Source organism: Maniola hyperantus, chromosome 4 (assembly GCF_902806685.2).
Source record: "Maniola hyperantus chromosome 4, iAphHyp1.2, whole genome shotgun sequence".
Taxonomy (NCBI): domain Eukaryota; kingdom Metazoa; phylum Arthropoda; class Insecta; order Lepidoptera; family Nymphalidae; genus Maniola; species Maniola hyperantus.
In genome coordinates this window covers 13,201,948-13,221,829 of record NC_048539.1, presented here as the reverse complement: position 1 = coordinate 13,221,829, position 19,882 = coordinate 13,201,948, and the positions used below count along the sequence as shown (strand labels likewise).

The 19,882-nt window shown below is 36.2% G+C and overlaps 1 protein-coding gene across 1 annotated transcript in view; it reads left to right on the top strand.

Moving 5' to 3' along the window:
- Positions 1-777: 777 nt before the first annotated feature.
- Positions 778-19,882, top strand: part of fzr (fizzy and cell division cycle 20 related) — a 71,857-nt gene continuing 52,752 nt past the window's right edge. The window contains exon 1 of the mRNA XM_034985329.2: positions 778-1,358. Coding sequence (XP_034841220.1) covers positions 1,217-1,358 — 142 coding nt within the window. The 5' untranslated portion in view covers positions 778-1,216. The remainder of the gene's footprint in view (positions 1,359-19,882) is intronic.

Sequence of the window (19,882 nt, the reverse complement as noted above, 5' to 3'; positions counted from 1 at the left end):
TTTAAATGAATGTATGACGTTAGCGATCTTACTTGTATATATTATCTTTGCCCTTATCGTGTAACCGATTTTTTTCAAGGAATACAACTTTAGTTGCAAAACAAACTTTGAGAATTCGTGGCATCATTGTATTTCTCATTAGTTATTTACTTCGTTTCACATAAAAAACGTTTAATACAAATGTTGTTGATCGGTTAATACAAATATTGACTACTAAACAATGGTAATTGTGGTGTTATTCATCGTTACGTCGAGCTATCGCTATCTCATACGCGGTTATACAGTACTTTAATCTAGCTGTTTTACTCAATCTACGCGGTGCACACATGCAATATAACCAGAACACTCAACACAGACATGCAGTGTGACCTACTAATATTTTACAATTTCGACAAAGCTTACAAAAGAAAATTCAATAATGATAGAGGTTTTCTTGGATAATAAGTGTCAAGTTACGTAAATCCATTTTCACGTTGCTCAGTTTCTGTTTGGAGTGTTGTTTGTAGATGAACTAAACCAAGTTGATGTTCAAAACAAGGCAGATAAGGTCCATTTTACTTTAATGTTGAAGTGTTTCGACGCTCGAATTTTATCAATGTTGGTGAACTAATAGTTTCTATGGTTAAGGATTTATTCTTGTAAAAAATATTTCGAAGAATGGTAAAATTACCCTGTTAAGTGGGAAAATCTTGGGTATCCTTGTAAATAGGTACTCATGTTTGAAAGAAAAAAGTTTTGACAAGACCGTTTTATTTAAAAAATCCAATCATTTTTGTTCTGGTAACATTGTTATATTTATGCCAGCCAGAATCAGGGTTTCGATTTTTGTAATTTATGTAAAAATTAACTAAATTTACAAACTGCTGTGATTATATCGTTAGTCCTGAGACTGTCATTTGTGCTTGTTTTTAATTAATTGCAACGTTTGGTGATAACACGCAGGATAAAACGTGAAGACGTATTGATAAAGACTGCGCTATCGTTCATGTCAGATGCATTCAAATGATAGTTAGCAGTCGAGGAGATCACTAGTCTTCTCGCTGCACTGGAGTTCTTCAAAACAAATCAAAATACACCGTGTAAGAGATATAAGAAACCATGAACGGTTAACAAGCCCTCATCAGGAAAATATTCTAGTCTAGCATACTTCCATTTACACAGTTTGTTGCTCAGCATAAGAACAGTTTTCTCCTTATAGTGTACAAAGCCTTTGAAAATGTTCAGTGAATCATATGAGAGAAGGTTGCTGCAGCAGTGCAGTCCAGTGAGCCGTAAACAGTCTGTGCTGGTCCGACCAGAACCCATGGACAGATTTATTCCGTGCAGATTGGAAAACAATTGGCAGACCAGTTTTCAAGGTAAGTTTTCTATTTTTTTAGTTATTAAGTAAGAGTTGTGTTTTATAATATTTACATAATTGATTAATTAAATGTACTTAACAGCTCAAATGTCTGTGACATGTTTACAGTAAGTATTTGAAATTATAACTCTACATTTATAGGTTACAAATTTTTATTCTCTTAACTTAAAATGTCTATAATACAATTCTACATCTGCGAATTTTAGTTTTTGCTTTTAATTTTAATTTTACTTACCTATGAGCTAGTATGTCTAAAACTTTTATCTCCATCCCTGGGATGCAAGCTATCTCTATACGAAATTTTATCAAAATTGGTTGAACTGATGGGCCGTCAACAGCTAGACAGATTCACTTTCACATAATTATAATTTTAGTATTAATTAAGCATTACCAACTAAAATTGCATGATAAGTTTACTTACTAAAATGAAGTCCTAAGTAAGTAAGTATTTACTTCTTTTATTTCATTTTTAAAGGTATATTTTGATTCCTTATGTAGGTACACTTTAGCAAAAAATGTAATAGTTACTTAATTATGGTAATTAGCTAATCATTATCACTGAAGGCAAATCAAATAGTTGCATTGTTGATGCAATATTATAATGATTAATGATGAGATTTAATGACATAATATTCTAATGTAGATAACAGGTACATACCACAACAAATCAACAAATAAAAACACCAAATTAATCATGGTATGTACCTGTAGATGTAGATAACATTATAAAAACATGTCTTAAAATCATGAGATTTAATGATTTAATTTAATTAAGTAGTTGTTAGGTGTTTAATTTGGTAACTAACAAATCATTCCCGAATGGCTAATTATGTTGTACACAATCTTTGAAGTAACCTAAATTGACAAGTCTAAATCTAGTGCTATCCTTTTCTACAGGGAGTATTACATTAGAACTGCCATCATTTAGTTCATTGCCCCATGAAAATTGTTAAGCAAGCTTCATCTCTCTATATTGAAAACTGACTGACTCACATGTTGATTATCAATGAACAGCTGAATTCGCTGGGTTTATAATTTGAGATCTTGCAATTTCCACAATGGATTTTTAGAATTTCCATCTCAACATACTAGGCTTAGGCCTTTGGCTTTGGCCATAGTCTTCCACGCTGGCCAAGTGCGGATTGACAGACTTAACACACCTTTAAGAACGTTATGGAGAACTCTCAGGCATGCAGGTTTCCTCACGATGTTTTCCTTCACCGTTAAGGCAAGTGATATTTAATTAATTAAAACGCACATAACTCCGAAAAGTTAGAGGTGCGTGCCCGGGATCGAACCTCCATCCTCCAATTAGAAGGCGGACGTCCTAACCACTAGGCTATCACAGCTTATAAAATGATTGGTCGAAATATATTGCTATCTCTGTCATAATGCTCTCTGCGGAAAAGGGTATTTAGACCTGTCAAATTAGAGACTGTGCACAACAGAATTAGCCACATTGTTGTGGAGAGTGGAGTCCTAAGATAATACTGGGTCTGGGTTAGTATCTCAAGATAGATTGCTCATTTTATTTTACAATGAAAATCATTATAAGTTGGGATTATCTCTAAGTTAAAGGTTTACAGTCACACCCTTTACTGACAGGATGAATGCCATTAAAATATATGGCCCCATTATACATGAGGATATATAAATATGTACAGGTAACAATGCATAGTCATAAAAAATCTTCCATATTTGTATGAAAAACAATTATTTTAGGTTGTTTAGATGTAGTATGGCCATAAATAAAATCGCAAAAAGACAATAAAACAATTATAAATTCTGGGTTTTGTAGGTAGATTAATCTTTTTGGTTTCTGAACATTTGTTTTGAAAAAAAACTTCTAATTTTTTGCAGGCTCTTCAAATTAGGTTTGTTAAGCAGTATCTCTAGAATCTTGATTTGTTATAATATAAGTGCCGTGAGTACATGCTACACATAAGAATTTTCATTTCTTTTCATACTGTTTGAATGTTCTTTCAGGTAAATAAATTTTTCGTGATATTTCCATTAAATGAAATGAAAATTTATTTATCACAACAATGTCGGTTTACAGTTTAGTGTCGGGAACCCTGAAGTAAGTTTGATAAACCTGTGTCTCAGGGTCCCCGCTCCTCCTCCTCAGTCTCAAACATAATAGTTGTGTTAACAAAGTGGGTTTGAGTGTGTGTGAGTGTGTGTTCTGTGTGTTTCCTATGTTGTTGATTTGATATAGCTTTAATTATTTATTTGAATTTAAATTTGAAATTTTAGTAGATTTTCCGTATCAATATAGTTTAGATTATTTAGAAAACTAGTTACTGTTTGTTTGCATTTAAAGAGTTGCATGTCGTATATGTTTAAGGTTCTATTTAATTTGTTATATAAGTAGGTTGAAAGATTTTTATATTGTCTGCCAGCAAAGTGGGTCCTATTACTTGAAACAGTGTTGATGACTGCGTGGTTACGTCTTCTACCTTGGAGTGATCTATTATATTCAGTAGTGCGGTGAACCCGAGCTATAGTTTGTAAGATGTATAGTTGTCTAATGGTTAATAATTTAGCTGTTGTATAGAGACTATGTGTTGGGTACCGGAATGGTCTGAAATACATTACTTTTAATAGGGATCTTTGTGCTCTCTCTAGGTGAATGAGTTGGGTCTTACATGCACTACCCCAGGCAGGAATACAGTACATTAAATTTGATTGTCCCAGTGCGATATATATAGTTTTTAATAGTTCAGGTGGTACAACATGGCGTAGTTTTTTAAAGATCCATATAAGATTTCTGGTTCTCTTTATCAGACTGTCTATTTGTTTATACCAGTTTAGATGTTGATCAATTATCACTCCTAAATATTTGTACTCTGTTACTTTTTCAATGTTCGGGCAGTCACATATGTCTCCTTGTTGATAATCACAAGCATGGCATTTTATAATGAAATTGTCAGACGGTTGAGCTGGTTTTCTAATCGAAAAGGTCATAAATTTGGTTTTCGATACATTTAGTGTCAACACATTGTTGTTTAGCCAATTTACAACATCGTTTAGACCTTTCTCAGCATTAACTTTCGCTTCCTCCCAAGTATCACCGTGAAAAATAAAGGCAGTATCGTCTGCATATGAATAAATATTGCATTTGTTTCGATCAATGAGAGCGAGGTCGTTTATATATATTAAGAACAGGGTAGGTCCTAAAACACTACCCTGCGGTACACCGTACGTAATTGATGCTTCATGACTTCGGGCATCACCAATTTTAACCTGTTGTCTTCTATTTATAAGGTAACTTTTCAGTAGTTGCAACGGAGTACCTCTGATGCCAATTCTATCCAATTTATCTAACAGTATGGGAATACAGACAGTATCAAATGCCTTGGCCAAGTCCAGAAATACTCCTATGCATTTCTGGCCCTGGTCGAGTCTCCTCGCGATTTCACTGGTAAGATCAATTACCGCGTCTTCGGTAGATATACCTTTCCTGAACCCATAATTACCATGTTATACCCAAATTAAGTAACGAAACAATATCTTGAAAAACTTTTGTAACAAAGTAGTCATAATCACTTACTTATGTGGGAAAAGTGACACGGTACTAAAATTAAATGCAAATCAAATTAAAAAAAGATACTAAAATATATAAACTTCAGAATTTTTTCTATTAACGGTCTGGTTTAGAACTTAAGGAAACTTGCTCGTCGCTCGTCGCTCGTCGCTCGTCCACATCGGGTCATGTCCGGGAAAAATCCAGACGGATGGTGTCCCTATACGGATCCATAGTTCGTACCTATCTATCCCTAATTAGATTCAACGCGGTACCATACCGGAACAATAAATCTACTTGATACTGTACCTACTTACCTATCTAAAATATACTGATATAAATATAATAGACATCAAGGCATACCAACGCTAGTTAAAATTATCTACACAAGTACTTATTTCTATGGCAAAATTAAAAATGCGACTTAAATCAGGGCTCCCACAAAAACAATGAGCTATTTACAATTCATAAAGATAAAACTACGTCACAGTTGGCTACCTCACCGTATACATACGCCATTACAATAGACATAATGCAACTTTATATCGCTTATTTTTCAAGCGAAAATAACTCTTATTTATATTATCAATAGTGTGCATTATATTTTTAAGCAAAACTGTTTAATTTATTGTTTTTTTTTACGACACGTGTTTGTGAGAAGGGCATGGAAGTTCACTACCTAATGATTTCAGATTTCATAATCAGGATGGTGTAGACGTGGCTTATTAGAAAGTGGACTACCCCATTTTGGTGTTTTGATACGGTGTGTTAAGTAAGAAAGGTACATTTGGAATAGTACGTACAGTAAGCGGCCGAAAGTGATGAACATTGGCCTTTAGAATGACATTTCATCTTTGTAGAGCGTTGTCTCTGTCACTCATACCCATATGACGCTTTGTCGGTCTTAACGACCGAGACAGTGCTCTACAAATCTGCTGTCTCCTTCTAAAGATCGATGTTCATCACTTTTGGCCACGTACTGTAACTGCTTAGTTTCTTGCTAGCTTCTTTTCGATTGAAATCTTTTTCCGAACGTAATGCGATGATGGATCAACCACGTGGATAGGTATAGATCTTTTAGAATCCCGCTGGAGCTTTTTGATTTTCCATGATTAAGTGTAGCTTATGTGTTAAATCAGGGTATAAGCTATCTCCATGCCAGCCAAATTGGTTCAGTCATTGTAGCGTGAACTTGTGAAGTTACTCAGTTGCGACGTAATTGAAGGACAAACCAAGAAACCAAAAAAACAAATACACTTTCGCATTCATAATAATATGGTAGTGATAAAAAATTATGGTTAAGTACTTTTGCTGTTAATTTAATTCGGAGTTCTTTATAATTGGATTCCAGGCAATTGAACCATGTACATGGTAAGTTATGAGCTAATTATGTGCAATAGTCTTCGCGTGCTATATGATGTTTTAGCGCGAATGGGCCGCGGAGCGTGAAGTTCAAGCACATCGGAACCCTAGGGCTCGGTCAAGAGCGTTCTGATAGGAAATTGATTGTTATTCAAAACCACTCGACCATATAACCGTGGAATAAAACCAGACTGACTGCGGTAGTATTTGCCTCACGTTTTAGTCTAATTTTGAAGGGTTGTCTATTTTTGTCGATTTCAACCATTGCTATATAATTGCAACCTTCCAAAACAGATACCGTTGCTCTGCCTTTGATGCCTGCGACTTCGTCCGCGTGGAAATGAAGGCTACTTTTTATCCCGGAAAATTAAAGATTTTCCACGAGATTTATAAAAAAACCGGCCAAGTGCGAGTCAGACTCGCGCACTGAGGGTTCCATACTACAATCGTATTTTATCGACATTTTGCATAAAAATAGATAAAAATCTGTTTTAGAATGTACAAGTAAATCCCTTTCATATGATACCCCACTTGGTATAGTAATCTTACTTTGAATGTTGAAAATAGCAACATTTGTTTATGACCACAATTTAATTTTTTGTGTGTGATGTAACCACAAATTCACGGTTTTCAGATTTTTCCCCAAATGCCATATAGCTATAAGATCTACCTACCTGCCAAATTTCATGATTCTAGGTCAACTGGAAGTACCCTGTAGGTTTCTTGGCAGACAGACAGACAGACAGACAACGAAGTGATCCTATAAGGGTTCCGTTTTTCCTTTTGAGGTACGGAACCCTAAAAACCTTAATAAACCTAAAACCATACAGATGTCTTTTCAGTTTCAATGTTGTTCGTTGTCCACGAACCCAAAATCCTATAAAGCGTGGAAATAGAATAACGGCATCTGGTTTACGCAACACCGAATTCCAAATGAAGGTTATAAACTCATAAAAATAGATCAAATCCCTTGAAATTAGACACGTGAGTTCAATTCTACCCGAGATAGTCTCAATTTATTTCACACTAGCGACCTCTGCGGCTTCGCAAAGGTACCTTATATTACAATTTTAATTTTTTTGAAAATAAAATAAGCCTAAAATATAGATTACTAGGTGATGCCAGCGACTTCGTCCGCGTGAGTTTCGGTTTTCAAAAATCCTGTGGGAACTCTGATTTTCCGGGATAAAGTAGCCTATGTCACTCTCCCAGGTCTTTACTTTATCCATGCAAAAAATCACGTCAATCCGTTAGTCCGTTGCGACGTGATTGAAGGACAAATCAATAAACCAACAAACCAACACACTTTCGCATTTATGAGTAGTTATGGGTAGTGATAGTTTTAAAAACAAAAAGAAGAGCTTCAAATGTACCACTGCGTTAAATAGATATTATTCCATAGCTAGACGAGATGCTATAAAATCAGTTCTAAGCTCGGTACATAAGTACAAAATCCGTGGTCCGTAGAACGTGGCGAAAGGGCGACGCCCTAGGTACAACAGAGTACAGACTACAGAGGTATAGGTACTGAGTCTAGCTCACGGGATCTCATCCGAGACGGCTATCTTTAATAAGGCAAACCCGACTCGTTGCCTGGTCGGTGCCCCATGGCTGGTTCCGCAAAACATTCCCTGAGATTTGTTTAATTGAACCGAGTTTATTCCGAGATAAACTCTGTCTGTTTATGAAGATGAACTTAGAAATTTCAGTTGAAAACTTAAGCTTATTAACTTTATTAATTAGGTACTTATTATCTACTAGAAGATGCCCGCAACTTCGTCCGCGTGGATTTAGGTTTTTAAAAATCCTGTGGGAACTCTTCAATTTTTCGGGATAAAATATAGCCTATGTTCTTCCCCGGGATGCAAGCTATCTCTGTACCAAATTTCGTCAAAATCGTTGAGCCGTGTAAAGCTAGCAGACAGACAGACAGACAGATAGGCAGACACACTTTCGCATTTATAATATTAGTATGGTTTTTTTTTTAGGAAATTGTACTTAGGGTTGGTTTTAAAAATGGCCATAATATGATAGGTAATCGCGACTCTGTTCGCGTGGATATATTACATTTTCCAAAAAACTCACACGGGAACCCTTTCATTTTCCGGGATAAAACTAGTTTGTAGGGCGGCGTGATTGAAGGACAAATCAACTAACAAACACGCTTTCGCATTTTATTATTTGTAGGATCTGGTGATAAAATGCAGACGACAATGAAATATACTAATAAGAAGGCAAAGTATAGTCCTCGACAGGTTGAGATAGCAATCGAGGTATGAGATGAGGCAGGGGGAGGCAGGCTGGCTTCTATCAAGCAAGAAAAACTAGTTACGAAAGTAAACTAATCTTTTAAATTATATATTCGTTAACCCATATAATTTTGTAACCTTACTTAATAATCGTATCAAATTACCGTTACCGCGTTCGGTAACGGACGTCGTCAACGCATCCCCCTATTAACAATGGTAATTAGGCGCCCGCTTCATCAATATAATATGATTCAGGGTCAAATGGCATAAAGTCAATTGTGTCTCATTTAATAGGCTTATTATGCATGCCATCGGTTCGGAAATGAGAAGTAGTTACCGGAACCGAATTTGATGACTTCTTTGATTCAGGCACGATTTCTGTTGGTGTCAATTTAAAATCCAGTCCAATCCAAATCCATCAGCATGTGTGCGTCCATTACTACTTGCTAGACATTATCATCATCATCAACCGATAGACGTCCACTGCTGGACATAGGTCTATTGTAGGGACTTCCATACGCCACGGTATTGCGTCTCCTGAATCCAGCGGCTCCCTGCGACTCGTCTGATGTCGTCCGTCCATCTAGTGGGGGGTCTTCCAACACTGCGTCTTCCGGTGCGGTTGCTAGTAAAAGTAGAAAGCCTTTTCAATATCGCGCCACCAAACACGGTCCTCCGCTTTTCTTATCCACCCGCTCCCCGCCACCTTCTTCAGGTCTTCAGTCCAGCGGACTGGAGGTCATCCATACACTGCGCTTACCGGTACGAGGTCTCCACTCCAGAACACGTCTGCCCCATCGGCCGTCGGTTCTACGACAGATATGACCTGCACATTGCCATTCCTTTGAGCTGTGTCATTAATCCAATCTAGTCATTTTGGCTAATTCTCTTGTATACAATCTCTAAACTAAACTAAGATCTAAATGTATTTATATCGCAGCAGAAAAGGATGGCACTAGATATAGTGCTGTTAATTTAGTTTAGGGACTGTGTTTTGAATTAGTCACAATATGTCGATCTCTTGAGTTACCATGAGACGATAGGTTCTCCATCAATTCTGTTAATCATGAGTGATGACGGATGAATGATTGACGGAGCAGCGGGTCAAAACCAATCGTCTAAGGATACCATTCACTCAGGTGCTTAATAATTCCTGGATGCGTCAATTCAGGAATGGGTTTTTTTAAATTGGTCAAATCCTGTTATTTTGGTGACCTCTTTAGGTTAAATTTGCTGATTGAGTCATTTAGGAATTAAACTTTGACCCGAATCTAGTTATCGTTATGTTATGGATGACCAACTCTTCGAATCTGCTTTTTTCATATTCAGGACTTTAATGCAATAGGGATTATGCCTTTATGTTGGCACTTAAACTGCTTAAATAAATTATTGCCTAAAATTAGCAGTTCTATCAAAACCATTATTTAATCCGTACGTAATTGCGATTTTGAAATGCACTGCTATAATTTACATATGTTGTACCTACGTATGATCTTGTCAAGTGCAAAACTGTCATCGATAATGAAAAAGAATACCCCAAGGGACATCATTGGGCCCTAATCAATATAATTTTCATTTAAAGTCGTAGTAGATAATCATTAAAAATTATAGTGAAGAAAAGTTATCTCAGTATATTTTAAGAGAAAGGGAAATGTAATCTTAATGTTATAGGAATAAGAGTAGGTGTTGTTTGTGCAGTTAAATAGCAGCTTTCTCTATAAAGCAATGTTTGAACAGAGCACTCCTCCATTTGCTCTGTTATTAGATCCTACCTATTATAGGATGTTAATGAAAAATGGTAATAACTACTGTAAGAACATGCCGTAAATGTATCGACTGCTATAGAATATTGAATATTATGAGATATCTAATTGGGGCAGTATACAATGGAACTATGAGTATCGACTTTGGCGAAATTTTCCTGTAAAAGAGTTTTCCATTAGGCTTTGTTGTATTCCAAATATATTTGCTTTCAAAAATCTTTGTTACGTGTTTTTCTTCTATTGCTTTTGGTAATTTAAGAGATATTCTCTAAAAATATGACCTGTTCAAATTTTTGTCACACCTTTTCAGGGTTCCGTACCTCAAAAGGAAAAACGGAACCCGTATAGGATCACTTTGTTGTCTGTCTGTCCGTCTGTCTGTCAAGAAACCTACAGGGTACTTCCCGTTGACCTAGAATCATGAAATTTGGAAGGTAGGTAGATCTTATAGCTGACATTTGGGGAAAAATCTGAAAACCGTGAATTTAGGGTTAGATCACACAAAAAAAAATTGTGGTCATGAACTAATAATTAGTATTTTCAACTTTCGAAGTGAGTGACTATATCAAGTGGGGTATCATAATATGAAAGGTCTTCACCTGTACATTCTAAAACAGATTTTTATTTATTTTTATGTATCATAGTTTTTGAATTATCGTGCAAAATGTCGAAAAAATACGACTGTAGTACGGAACCCTCATTGCGCGAGCCTGACTCGCACCTGGCCGGTTTTTTTGCATAGTCTTTATTTTGACAGATTTGATTTAAATTATCATTATCCGTGATATGTATCTCTTTTTTATAAAGTTACGCGAATTTCTTATTCATGATTTTGATTATGTACGTAGGTACTCACTTAATAATAAATTTACTTTGAAGCTTCTTCGAAGCATCACTGGTTGGGATAGATTTGTAACAAACGAGGATATTTTTATTTCAAGACCTAAATATCTAAATTTTTGGAGTGAAAACTTATTTAGGCGCGTTGGGCGATTTTGAGATGGGTTAGAAATACAGGGTCGCGTCACCGACATACTAATGTCGCTCGGAGTGTCGATAGATGTAAAAACTAAACTAATTTAATGATTTACAAATTCTGAAATTTTATGAACTTTAATTACTTATTTTAAAATCCAAAAACTACTGGTATCATCATAGATTTAAGCTGTCGCTTCTGTCGGCAGTCCCCACTGACGGCCGTTTTTTTCCATACTTGCTAAATATGTAAAACTAGTTTATGTTCGCGACTTCGTCCGCGTAGACTACACAAATTTCAAACCCCTATTTCACCCCCTTAGGGGTTGAATTTTCAAAAATCCTTTCTTAGCGGATGCCTACGTCATAATAGCTATCTGCATGCCAAATTTCAGCCCGATCCATCCATTAGTTTGAGCTGTGCGTTGATAGATCAATCAGTTTAGTGAGTCAGTCACCTTTTCCTTTTATATATTTAGATACTGTTGTTTTATCTCAAGCTCCTGTATTTTAGTCGCAATAAATGAGACGTAGCAAAATACAAGCTCCATTCCGGGAGTCGCTATAGACCGGAGGTGAGTGAACCCGATTTGACGGTAGTCGTGGATCTCTAAGCTGCGCCCGCGCCGGTGTGGAAAGCGAGTGCACTTTTTGCTCGCTTTTACTTCAACTTAGTTCAACGATTCAGCGTACTTCTTACCTATCTAATGCTCTGGCTTTTATCAAAGTCTTAGTTTTAGGACGTTCAATATAGTGAACTGAAGAGTAGGTTCGTAGTTGGTAGGTAGTTAGTCAAATATGAAGTTAGTGTGTGTATATCTGTCTTGTATGAATGTTATGTAGCTAATTTCGTTCTACACAATCTCTAAACTAAATTGACAAGTCTAAATCTAGTGCTATCCTTTTCTGCAGTAAAAATTGGTAGGCATCAATTGATTACGACCTGTCTATATTTAATTTAGTTTATTGAGAGAGCCAGCGCGTGCCCGTTATTTTATAAAAGCTGAAAGTTCTCTGCGTAATGTCCCCAATACTGGGAGGTACGTTTGTTTGGATGTTTGTTTGGATCATGGTGGCTTTTGTAAAATATCGAAGGTCTGGCACGCGCTGGCTCTTAATTCATTAGAGTTTATGTCCAAAACAATTAGTGACAATCTTACCTTTGTGAGACATATTACAGGCATTTTTTGAAGGGATGATTGATTGGGCATTGATGATAAAAATTCCTAAATTCGTGAAATTCAGAAAATTTTCTCTCGTTACTTTTTAAAACTTTAATGAAAGAACCCGCCTGCTCGTTTGCTCGCTATATCTATTTAAAAAAAAGAAAAAAAAAGAAGCTCTCACGCGTTTCTCATTTAGGTACTTAATAGTATTTTAAACCGGGCCAATCACTTTTTCAACATAATATTACATGCATGCTACAGCTATTAAATTTCTTTTTACAAAGAATATTAGCCATATTTATCATGACTAATATTCCCTTTTCCCGTCCAACTAAGCGTAAAGCTTGTGCTAGGAGTATTGTGCAACGGGCAGGGTTTGAACCGCCGACCTTTCGGATTTCAGTCCGCTCCTTTAACCGTTGAGCTATTGAGGTTTTATTTACATTAAGATCCTTGTATGTTTTTTTCAATATGTTTATTTTGTGTTGTGTGCAATAAATAAAATAAAAATAATATTGTCAGCAGATTGAAAGTGAAAATGCATTGCTAAGTGCAGATTCCCATAAAAGTGAAAATGCATAGCTAAGTAAGTAAGACTTTGTAAGAATATTTTCTATCCAATCACGCTACTCATAAATGTTAAACTTAATTTGTTTACATCTCCCGATGCGTATGATTCCTGACCTCGACAATCTCGATTCTGTTTTGATCTTCTGCACAATATAGTGTGATACACAGAAATAGTACATGCTTATCGCGGTTTAAATGTACCAAAAATGCAATTCTAGATAGCTTCTCCAACCTGTAGCTCGAATATAATACGATACGGTGATATCGATATAGCTACAGAGCTGGTGGAAATTTTGGGGTATAATTCTTCGAGTCGTTAAGAGTGAGAAATAGAGAAAGTTTCGAAGCTGGATTAGGATAAATACCTTCAAAGCATACCCATGCAAAAAATCACGTAAATCCGTTGCATCATTGCGATGTGATTGAAGGACAAACCAACAAACAAACACTCTTTCGCATTTATAATAAGGGTACTGATTTCCTGCCACCAGCTCTCCACAGTTCTAAAGTAAACGTCCCACTTACATTCACAACAAATTGGTTGACTTTTGGTACCTTATCATTAGTTATCGGTCGATTATAAAGCTCGCTGAAAAGATATGCGCGCAACGCTTGTCCATACTTACCTTGTAAATAATTTATCAAAATAATGTAGAACATATTCTTACTATCACACTCACTTGACTTCAATATTGCTTCAGTAAAATATTCATCAGAATTTGCCTTTCCTCACTCCAAATGCGTGTTTTATTTTACGTTTTACTGATACCTATCTATGTAATATAAAGCGAAACAGTGGTTTGTTGGTTTGTCCTTCAATCACGCCGCAAGCTACTTTCTATCCCGGAAAATTAAAACTTTCCCGCGCGGTTTTTGGTAAACCTAAAACGCAGACGGGGTTGCGGGCATTATCAATTCATATTATACATAATATTATTCAAGTTATTTAGCATCATATCAAATTAAGTATTAAGTTTATTTTCTTATCTTTAGATAGGTATATAAAAATGAATCGCTGAATGTGTTGCTGATCGCCAATCTCGAGAACAGCTGAACCGATTTCGCAAATACTTTTTTATAATATTCCTTGAAGTACGAGGATGGTTCTTACGGAGAGAAAAATTTAAAGTATTAAAAAAAATTAAAGAATCGACTGTTAGGTGGTACGAAGTTCGCCGGGTCAGCTAGTGTGCTATAATTTTGCATGAATAAATACTCGTAGTTACGTATGTACTACGTATAGCGCACGACAGGTCGAGATGGCAATCGGGGTGGGGACGCCCCGCGCTAACCGGGATAGCGCGGGGCGTCCCCCCGCCTCATACCCCGCTTGCCATCTGTCGCGTACTATAGGTATCTAAAGTGCCAATAAAATTACACATAATCCTCGCAAAGCAAACATTTGTCATACGTTCCGCTAAATAGTTACTTTAACGACTGTATTATTATGTCTAACGTTTACAAATGTCCTTATTAATGCAGTCCCAATATGTATTTTTACTTTGTAAATCTTTCATGTTTACCTAAAAAAGCTGGCGGATAATTTATGCTTTTTATGGAATGTAGATAGAGTGAGCAGACTGTAATTTGAATTTTAAAAAACCGGCCAAGTGTGAAACAGGTTCGCGCACCGAGGGTTCCGTATTACAGTGGTATTTTTTCGACATTTTGCACGATAATTCAAAAACTATGATGCATAAAAATAATAGCTAAAGCCGTTATCTTATTAAGTAAGTTATCTTATTTCAATTTTCGAAGTAAGATAACTATATCAAGTGGGGTATCATATGAAAGGTCCTTACCTGTGCATTCTAAAACAGATTTTTATGCATCATAGTTTTTGTGCAAAATGTGGAAAAATACGACTGTAGTACGGAACCCTCGTTGCGCGAGCCTGACTCGCACTTGGCCGGTTTTTGTAACATCTCCACTGTTTACCCATATTCGCAATAAAATTTGAATTTGAAGATCTCATCATCAAGATGTGCAGCCATTTGAAATTTAACGAAAACGTACCAAGTAATTTGCTTCCTCGTTTCTAATTCGAATCGCTGGGATATGGAACGCCTTCCGGCATTAAGTTTTCTCCTGCACTTTGGATATAATAGCTGTACCTTAATTTTTAGTCAAGAGTAAATATGCATCTTCATCTGTTTTAGGCTGCATCATCATTTAAGTACCAGTAAATCCGATGCAGCTAAGCGCTAGTCTATAGATTGCAGACCTGCAACTCTAATATTCTTTACCCCGATCATTACCAAAACTGCTCCCTCTCTGTTCTCTCAAAGTTGGAGTAATTAAAATGGCACAAAAATTAATTCCTCAAAATTTGCCAATGTGTTCGCTATTTTGCTATAGCTCAACTTGCTGCAAATGTTGTGATCACATAGCTCACTTGACTACAAATAAAGTTGTTGCTAAAAAAAAAATGCTAAAAAAGGGAGAAATGTAAAAATGAAACACCATGTATGCAATTGTACGCGTATATATTGGGCGTGACCCTGTTTTGAACTTCAATATCTTTATTATTTAAATCTCCTTCACGCAATGTATCCTTATCTATAATTCTATAAGTATCATATGCATCACAACACGCCTCATTTCGATTTATTCCAAATTATTTAAAATTAAATAAAAACATAATCACAAGATCCCACTCGATCCTAAAGCGCCAATTTGCTACCAGTTTTTTTATTCTTGAAAAATGTGATAACTGAACATTCCCCTAAAGTGATTTACCAGTATTATAATACTAATACTATACTATTATATATAATACTATTATATAGTATTTCCGCGCCTGTAAGTCGTATAGCTACGTCCTACATGCATTGCTAATGAACTAGCTAACTGCCGTTTCAACGTTGGGGAAGCCTAAAATCCACCGTAGAAGCTACTTCAACCAATATTTGCTACGTACAGGTAGACATAGTACCAGTAGGTAATGTTGGTATATTGGGGCCACTTTAGGGCAGCCATAGCTTGCTTGGCCACCACACCTACATACATGTCATGACCAGCCTTCAACTGCAACTGCGAGTAGGATCAGCTGAGAGGCTGATGTCATATGTAAAGATATCAAGTGTTTACTTAACACTTAGGCTTTCGATTGTCGATGAGGCCATGAGGCCCATGGTTTCTGCTGGGAAGCAAAACTATAAACGTGTTACTACAAAGTTTAGATAAAACATTATCGACATGTATAATTTTATTGAGTTTGGAAGATTGTATTAGATTTGTAAATTCATACCTTATAAGGTGTTAGTCTTTTTGTGTATCAAAAGTAGATAAATCGTTGGAAATATATTCGAATTAAAATCTAAGCTGACATATAATATAATTAAGTGCACAAAATTAATGACTTGTCGAAAATATATTAGTGTTAGTTTTTTACATAATATTTGTTAGTTTTGGGGGACATTTAAAACAGCTTTTCTGGGCGTTGACAGAGTAAACTAGAGTGAGGGAACTCTCGGTTTAGTGCTGAATCGACGATATGTAAAATACCAGGCTATGGTGACGTGAAATCATAGAAAAATAGGGGGAACCCTAGGGCTATCTGCGTCAAATGTCACACATTCATTTGATATTTTGACAAACATTCGACGCCTGCCACTGACGTCGAAGCCTTGACGTTTTGTTAAAAGTTCCCTTACGGCGGTTACGCAATTATCCGATCCGAGTCCGTGAAAATACGTTCCTTTTTGTTTTGTATGGTAGCTCTTGAGTCATGACATATGTCGTAAATATTTCCGGTTATATAAGACAATTTTATATCCGGTTTTTCACGGATGCGGATCGGATGAGTGCGTGATCGCTGTTACTGTCGTGAACTGTGGCGTTGATAAGTAAGGATTTAGACAAGAAAATTTTTCTGAAAAAGTAAAGAAAGATTAAATTGAATGGAAATGACATTTGCTTGAGAGAAAGCGTGACTGCACAGGTCATATCACACAGTTTGATCTTTCCACTTAGTCAACAAGACCAGAGCCTCTTTTCAATATAATAAATGGGATTTTAAATTTCGGTAGCAGACGACTCAATTTACATAAACATTTTCAATTGTTAGACAATAATTAAAACGCCTCTTAAATTGAACAAGCTCTAAACGTATCCGTAATTAATTTGTTTTGAAATCATTAAAACAAACTAAAACAAATAAAAAATAAAAAGGTCAAGTTCAATGAAGGGTTCCGTACCATCGTACAAGATCACTTTTATGCACAATAATCATCATCAACCGATAGATGTCCACTGCTGGACATAGGTCTCTTGCAGGGACTTCCACACACCACGGCTCGTCTGATGTCGTCCTTCCACCTAGTGGGGGGTCTAACAATGCGGGTTATTAAGGTAAGTATAAGGGTTCCTTTTTTCTTTTGAGGTACGGAACCCTAAAATACTCTAATTTATGTCGAGTGGTCCGTGTATCAAGAGCAAATCAGCTGACCGTGTGATTCAGTGATTGGGACTCCTGCATTTTAAACGAGTGATGGAATTTTCAGTGTATAAAACCTTTACCTGTTCATAAAAGTTCAATGGACCGATCAGCTGAGTCAACACGCTTCTTTTATTTTACTTACCACGTGGCTTGTACAATAATTTTCAAACAATGTTGCGCAACAAATGAAGCATAGTTTATACGATTATTTGTGCTTAGACTCGTGCAAATGGTTTAAGTAGGCGTAGCAAAAGGAAAATCTCCAGTAGGTAACGCTTTTATAGGTATTCCGCAAAGTGGTGTTTAGAATATATATTCTGGATCCGGTTTTAAACTAGGCTTTATATTTATTTTTACATAGAGAAAATCAGTGTCTTTTATCTACCTATAATTATTAGGGATTTAATCCTTTTCGTAAAATGTGTCAAGAAATGTGTGAATGTCTAATTTAATCTGTTCGGTCCGTATTCCCCAAAAAGTAACATCTCGTTTCGGGATATGTAAAAAATCCTGTATTTAATCTGGATCCGGTTTGTAACTAAATTCGTCGTTTACTCTTATGTAATCACTTCTTTAAGAGCAGATAATTCGGAAACATGCCTGTATCAATCAGCTGGTTTGTGATGTCATTCGTTTAGCATTACGTGCCATTTTGGGTTTTTATTTTTAATGCTTTTTTCTTCGTATCGGAGCTTACATGTCGCGACTTGCTTTTCTGGTTGACCAGCCTTCACCTTGACTCCGCGTACAGATCAGCTGTTCGATTTGCAATAAAACGAGTATGCATATATATGATTCATTTATCTTATCAAGTCATCGCGTTGTATTGTATTAGAATATATTCTAGTTTGATTTTTAACTAGCAGCTCTAGAGCTTTTTTCTCTCATCTATTTCTGTGCCTAGTTTGGAATGCGTTGCAAGTTTTTTGATCTCTTGTTTTTAATAGCAAGTAATAGTTTTAAGAACGTACAGATCCAGATAAGAAATTGGTAGTATTTAAATAATGAGACGAATGTTGTAGCTGTACTGTATGTAAGTATGTATACATTTTAATAATTACACATGAGTGCCTCGCTTCGTTAAAGCTCGCGAGCATTTTAATAATGTAAATAACAAGTAAAGTTTTTCAACATTATTAAAGCTATTTAGAGGTATAATAAACAGTGTGGAGAAAGGGACAGGCCTACGATCACTGAAGCGTATATAACACATCTACACTTTATAACTGACTTTGAAATATTATTCAGTAACTGAGCAAGGAATAAGCGGTACTTTTATGATGAACGTGTGCGGTGTAATGATCTTAGTGACAGACTTACCGCAGACTTAGCACCTGACTGTTAGCAGTTAAAAAGGAATACAATAACCCAGGTGTTTGCTGAGTCAACAGTGCCGGCCTCATGGCGGGGGCCGCACTACTGAATCCATCGCTCAACGTGCCCCAAGGTCTTAGAAACAGGCTATACGATTAGCCGTAATGATAGATGATTATCTAAATTATCCGCAGCTACCTGTGTTACAACATACGAGTGAGAACCTCTACTTTATAAATGTTGTCAATGTACATTTTCGGTTGTAAAAAGTATCCAATGTATTGTACTACGCTTGATCGACGACGCAACTAATACTATTGTCGTACATAGTTACATAACCGGATGACAGATGATCTAGAAGTCAATAATCTCCGAAGTATCTCTTATATATAAAGTTGGTAGACTTTTTTCTATGGTATCTGCTTTTGACACCTGAGCATGAGCATAAATCAGTTGTCAACGTATCGAATCTAGGCCGACTGCAAACAATGCTGGGTAATCAATTTATGTCGACTTAGATATTACAAATCTGACATCATCCTTAGCTATAAAACTAGTGCTAATATCAGCTATACTAGGACAAGTTTAAAGATGCTCCTGTTACGATAATAGCGTAGTCTAGGATTGTGTACAATTTGTACGTTATTTATGTCGCTGAATCCAGTTCATTCCATTTCCAGAACTGAAATGCATACGACGTCTTCAGAGACGTATGTAACCCTCGCGCTCCTCAGGGCTTACCATAAAAACGTAGTCTGGTTCTAATTTGAATATTAACCAATCAAACTTAATGAAATTTTGTAGACACGTCCTAGAACATTACTTTTCTGAAACGTTATTTCCAGTTATTTATTTAAGCATTTATTTGTTACTGAATGAGGCTTCTAGAGAAGTGCCGACCCGAAAAGGTGCGCTTAAATACATTTACACCATTGGCTTTCAAAGATAATCTGAAGATTCTAATTGTATAAAAGAATTTTGACTTTGTTTTACTGGACTGCATTGCCTGTTGAAATAGCAATACACTAGATTAGATCGCAAGTACAAATTCTACTAAAATACTGTGGACTAAACATTGCTGAAGTTTTCTAGGACTTGTAGAATTTGCAGCGTAATGCTTGTATTGGGTATGTTGCTGTCATCGCTACGGTAATCA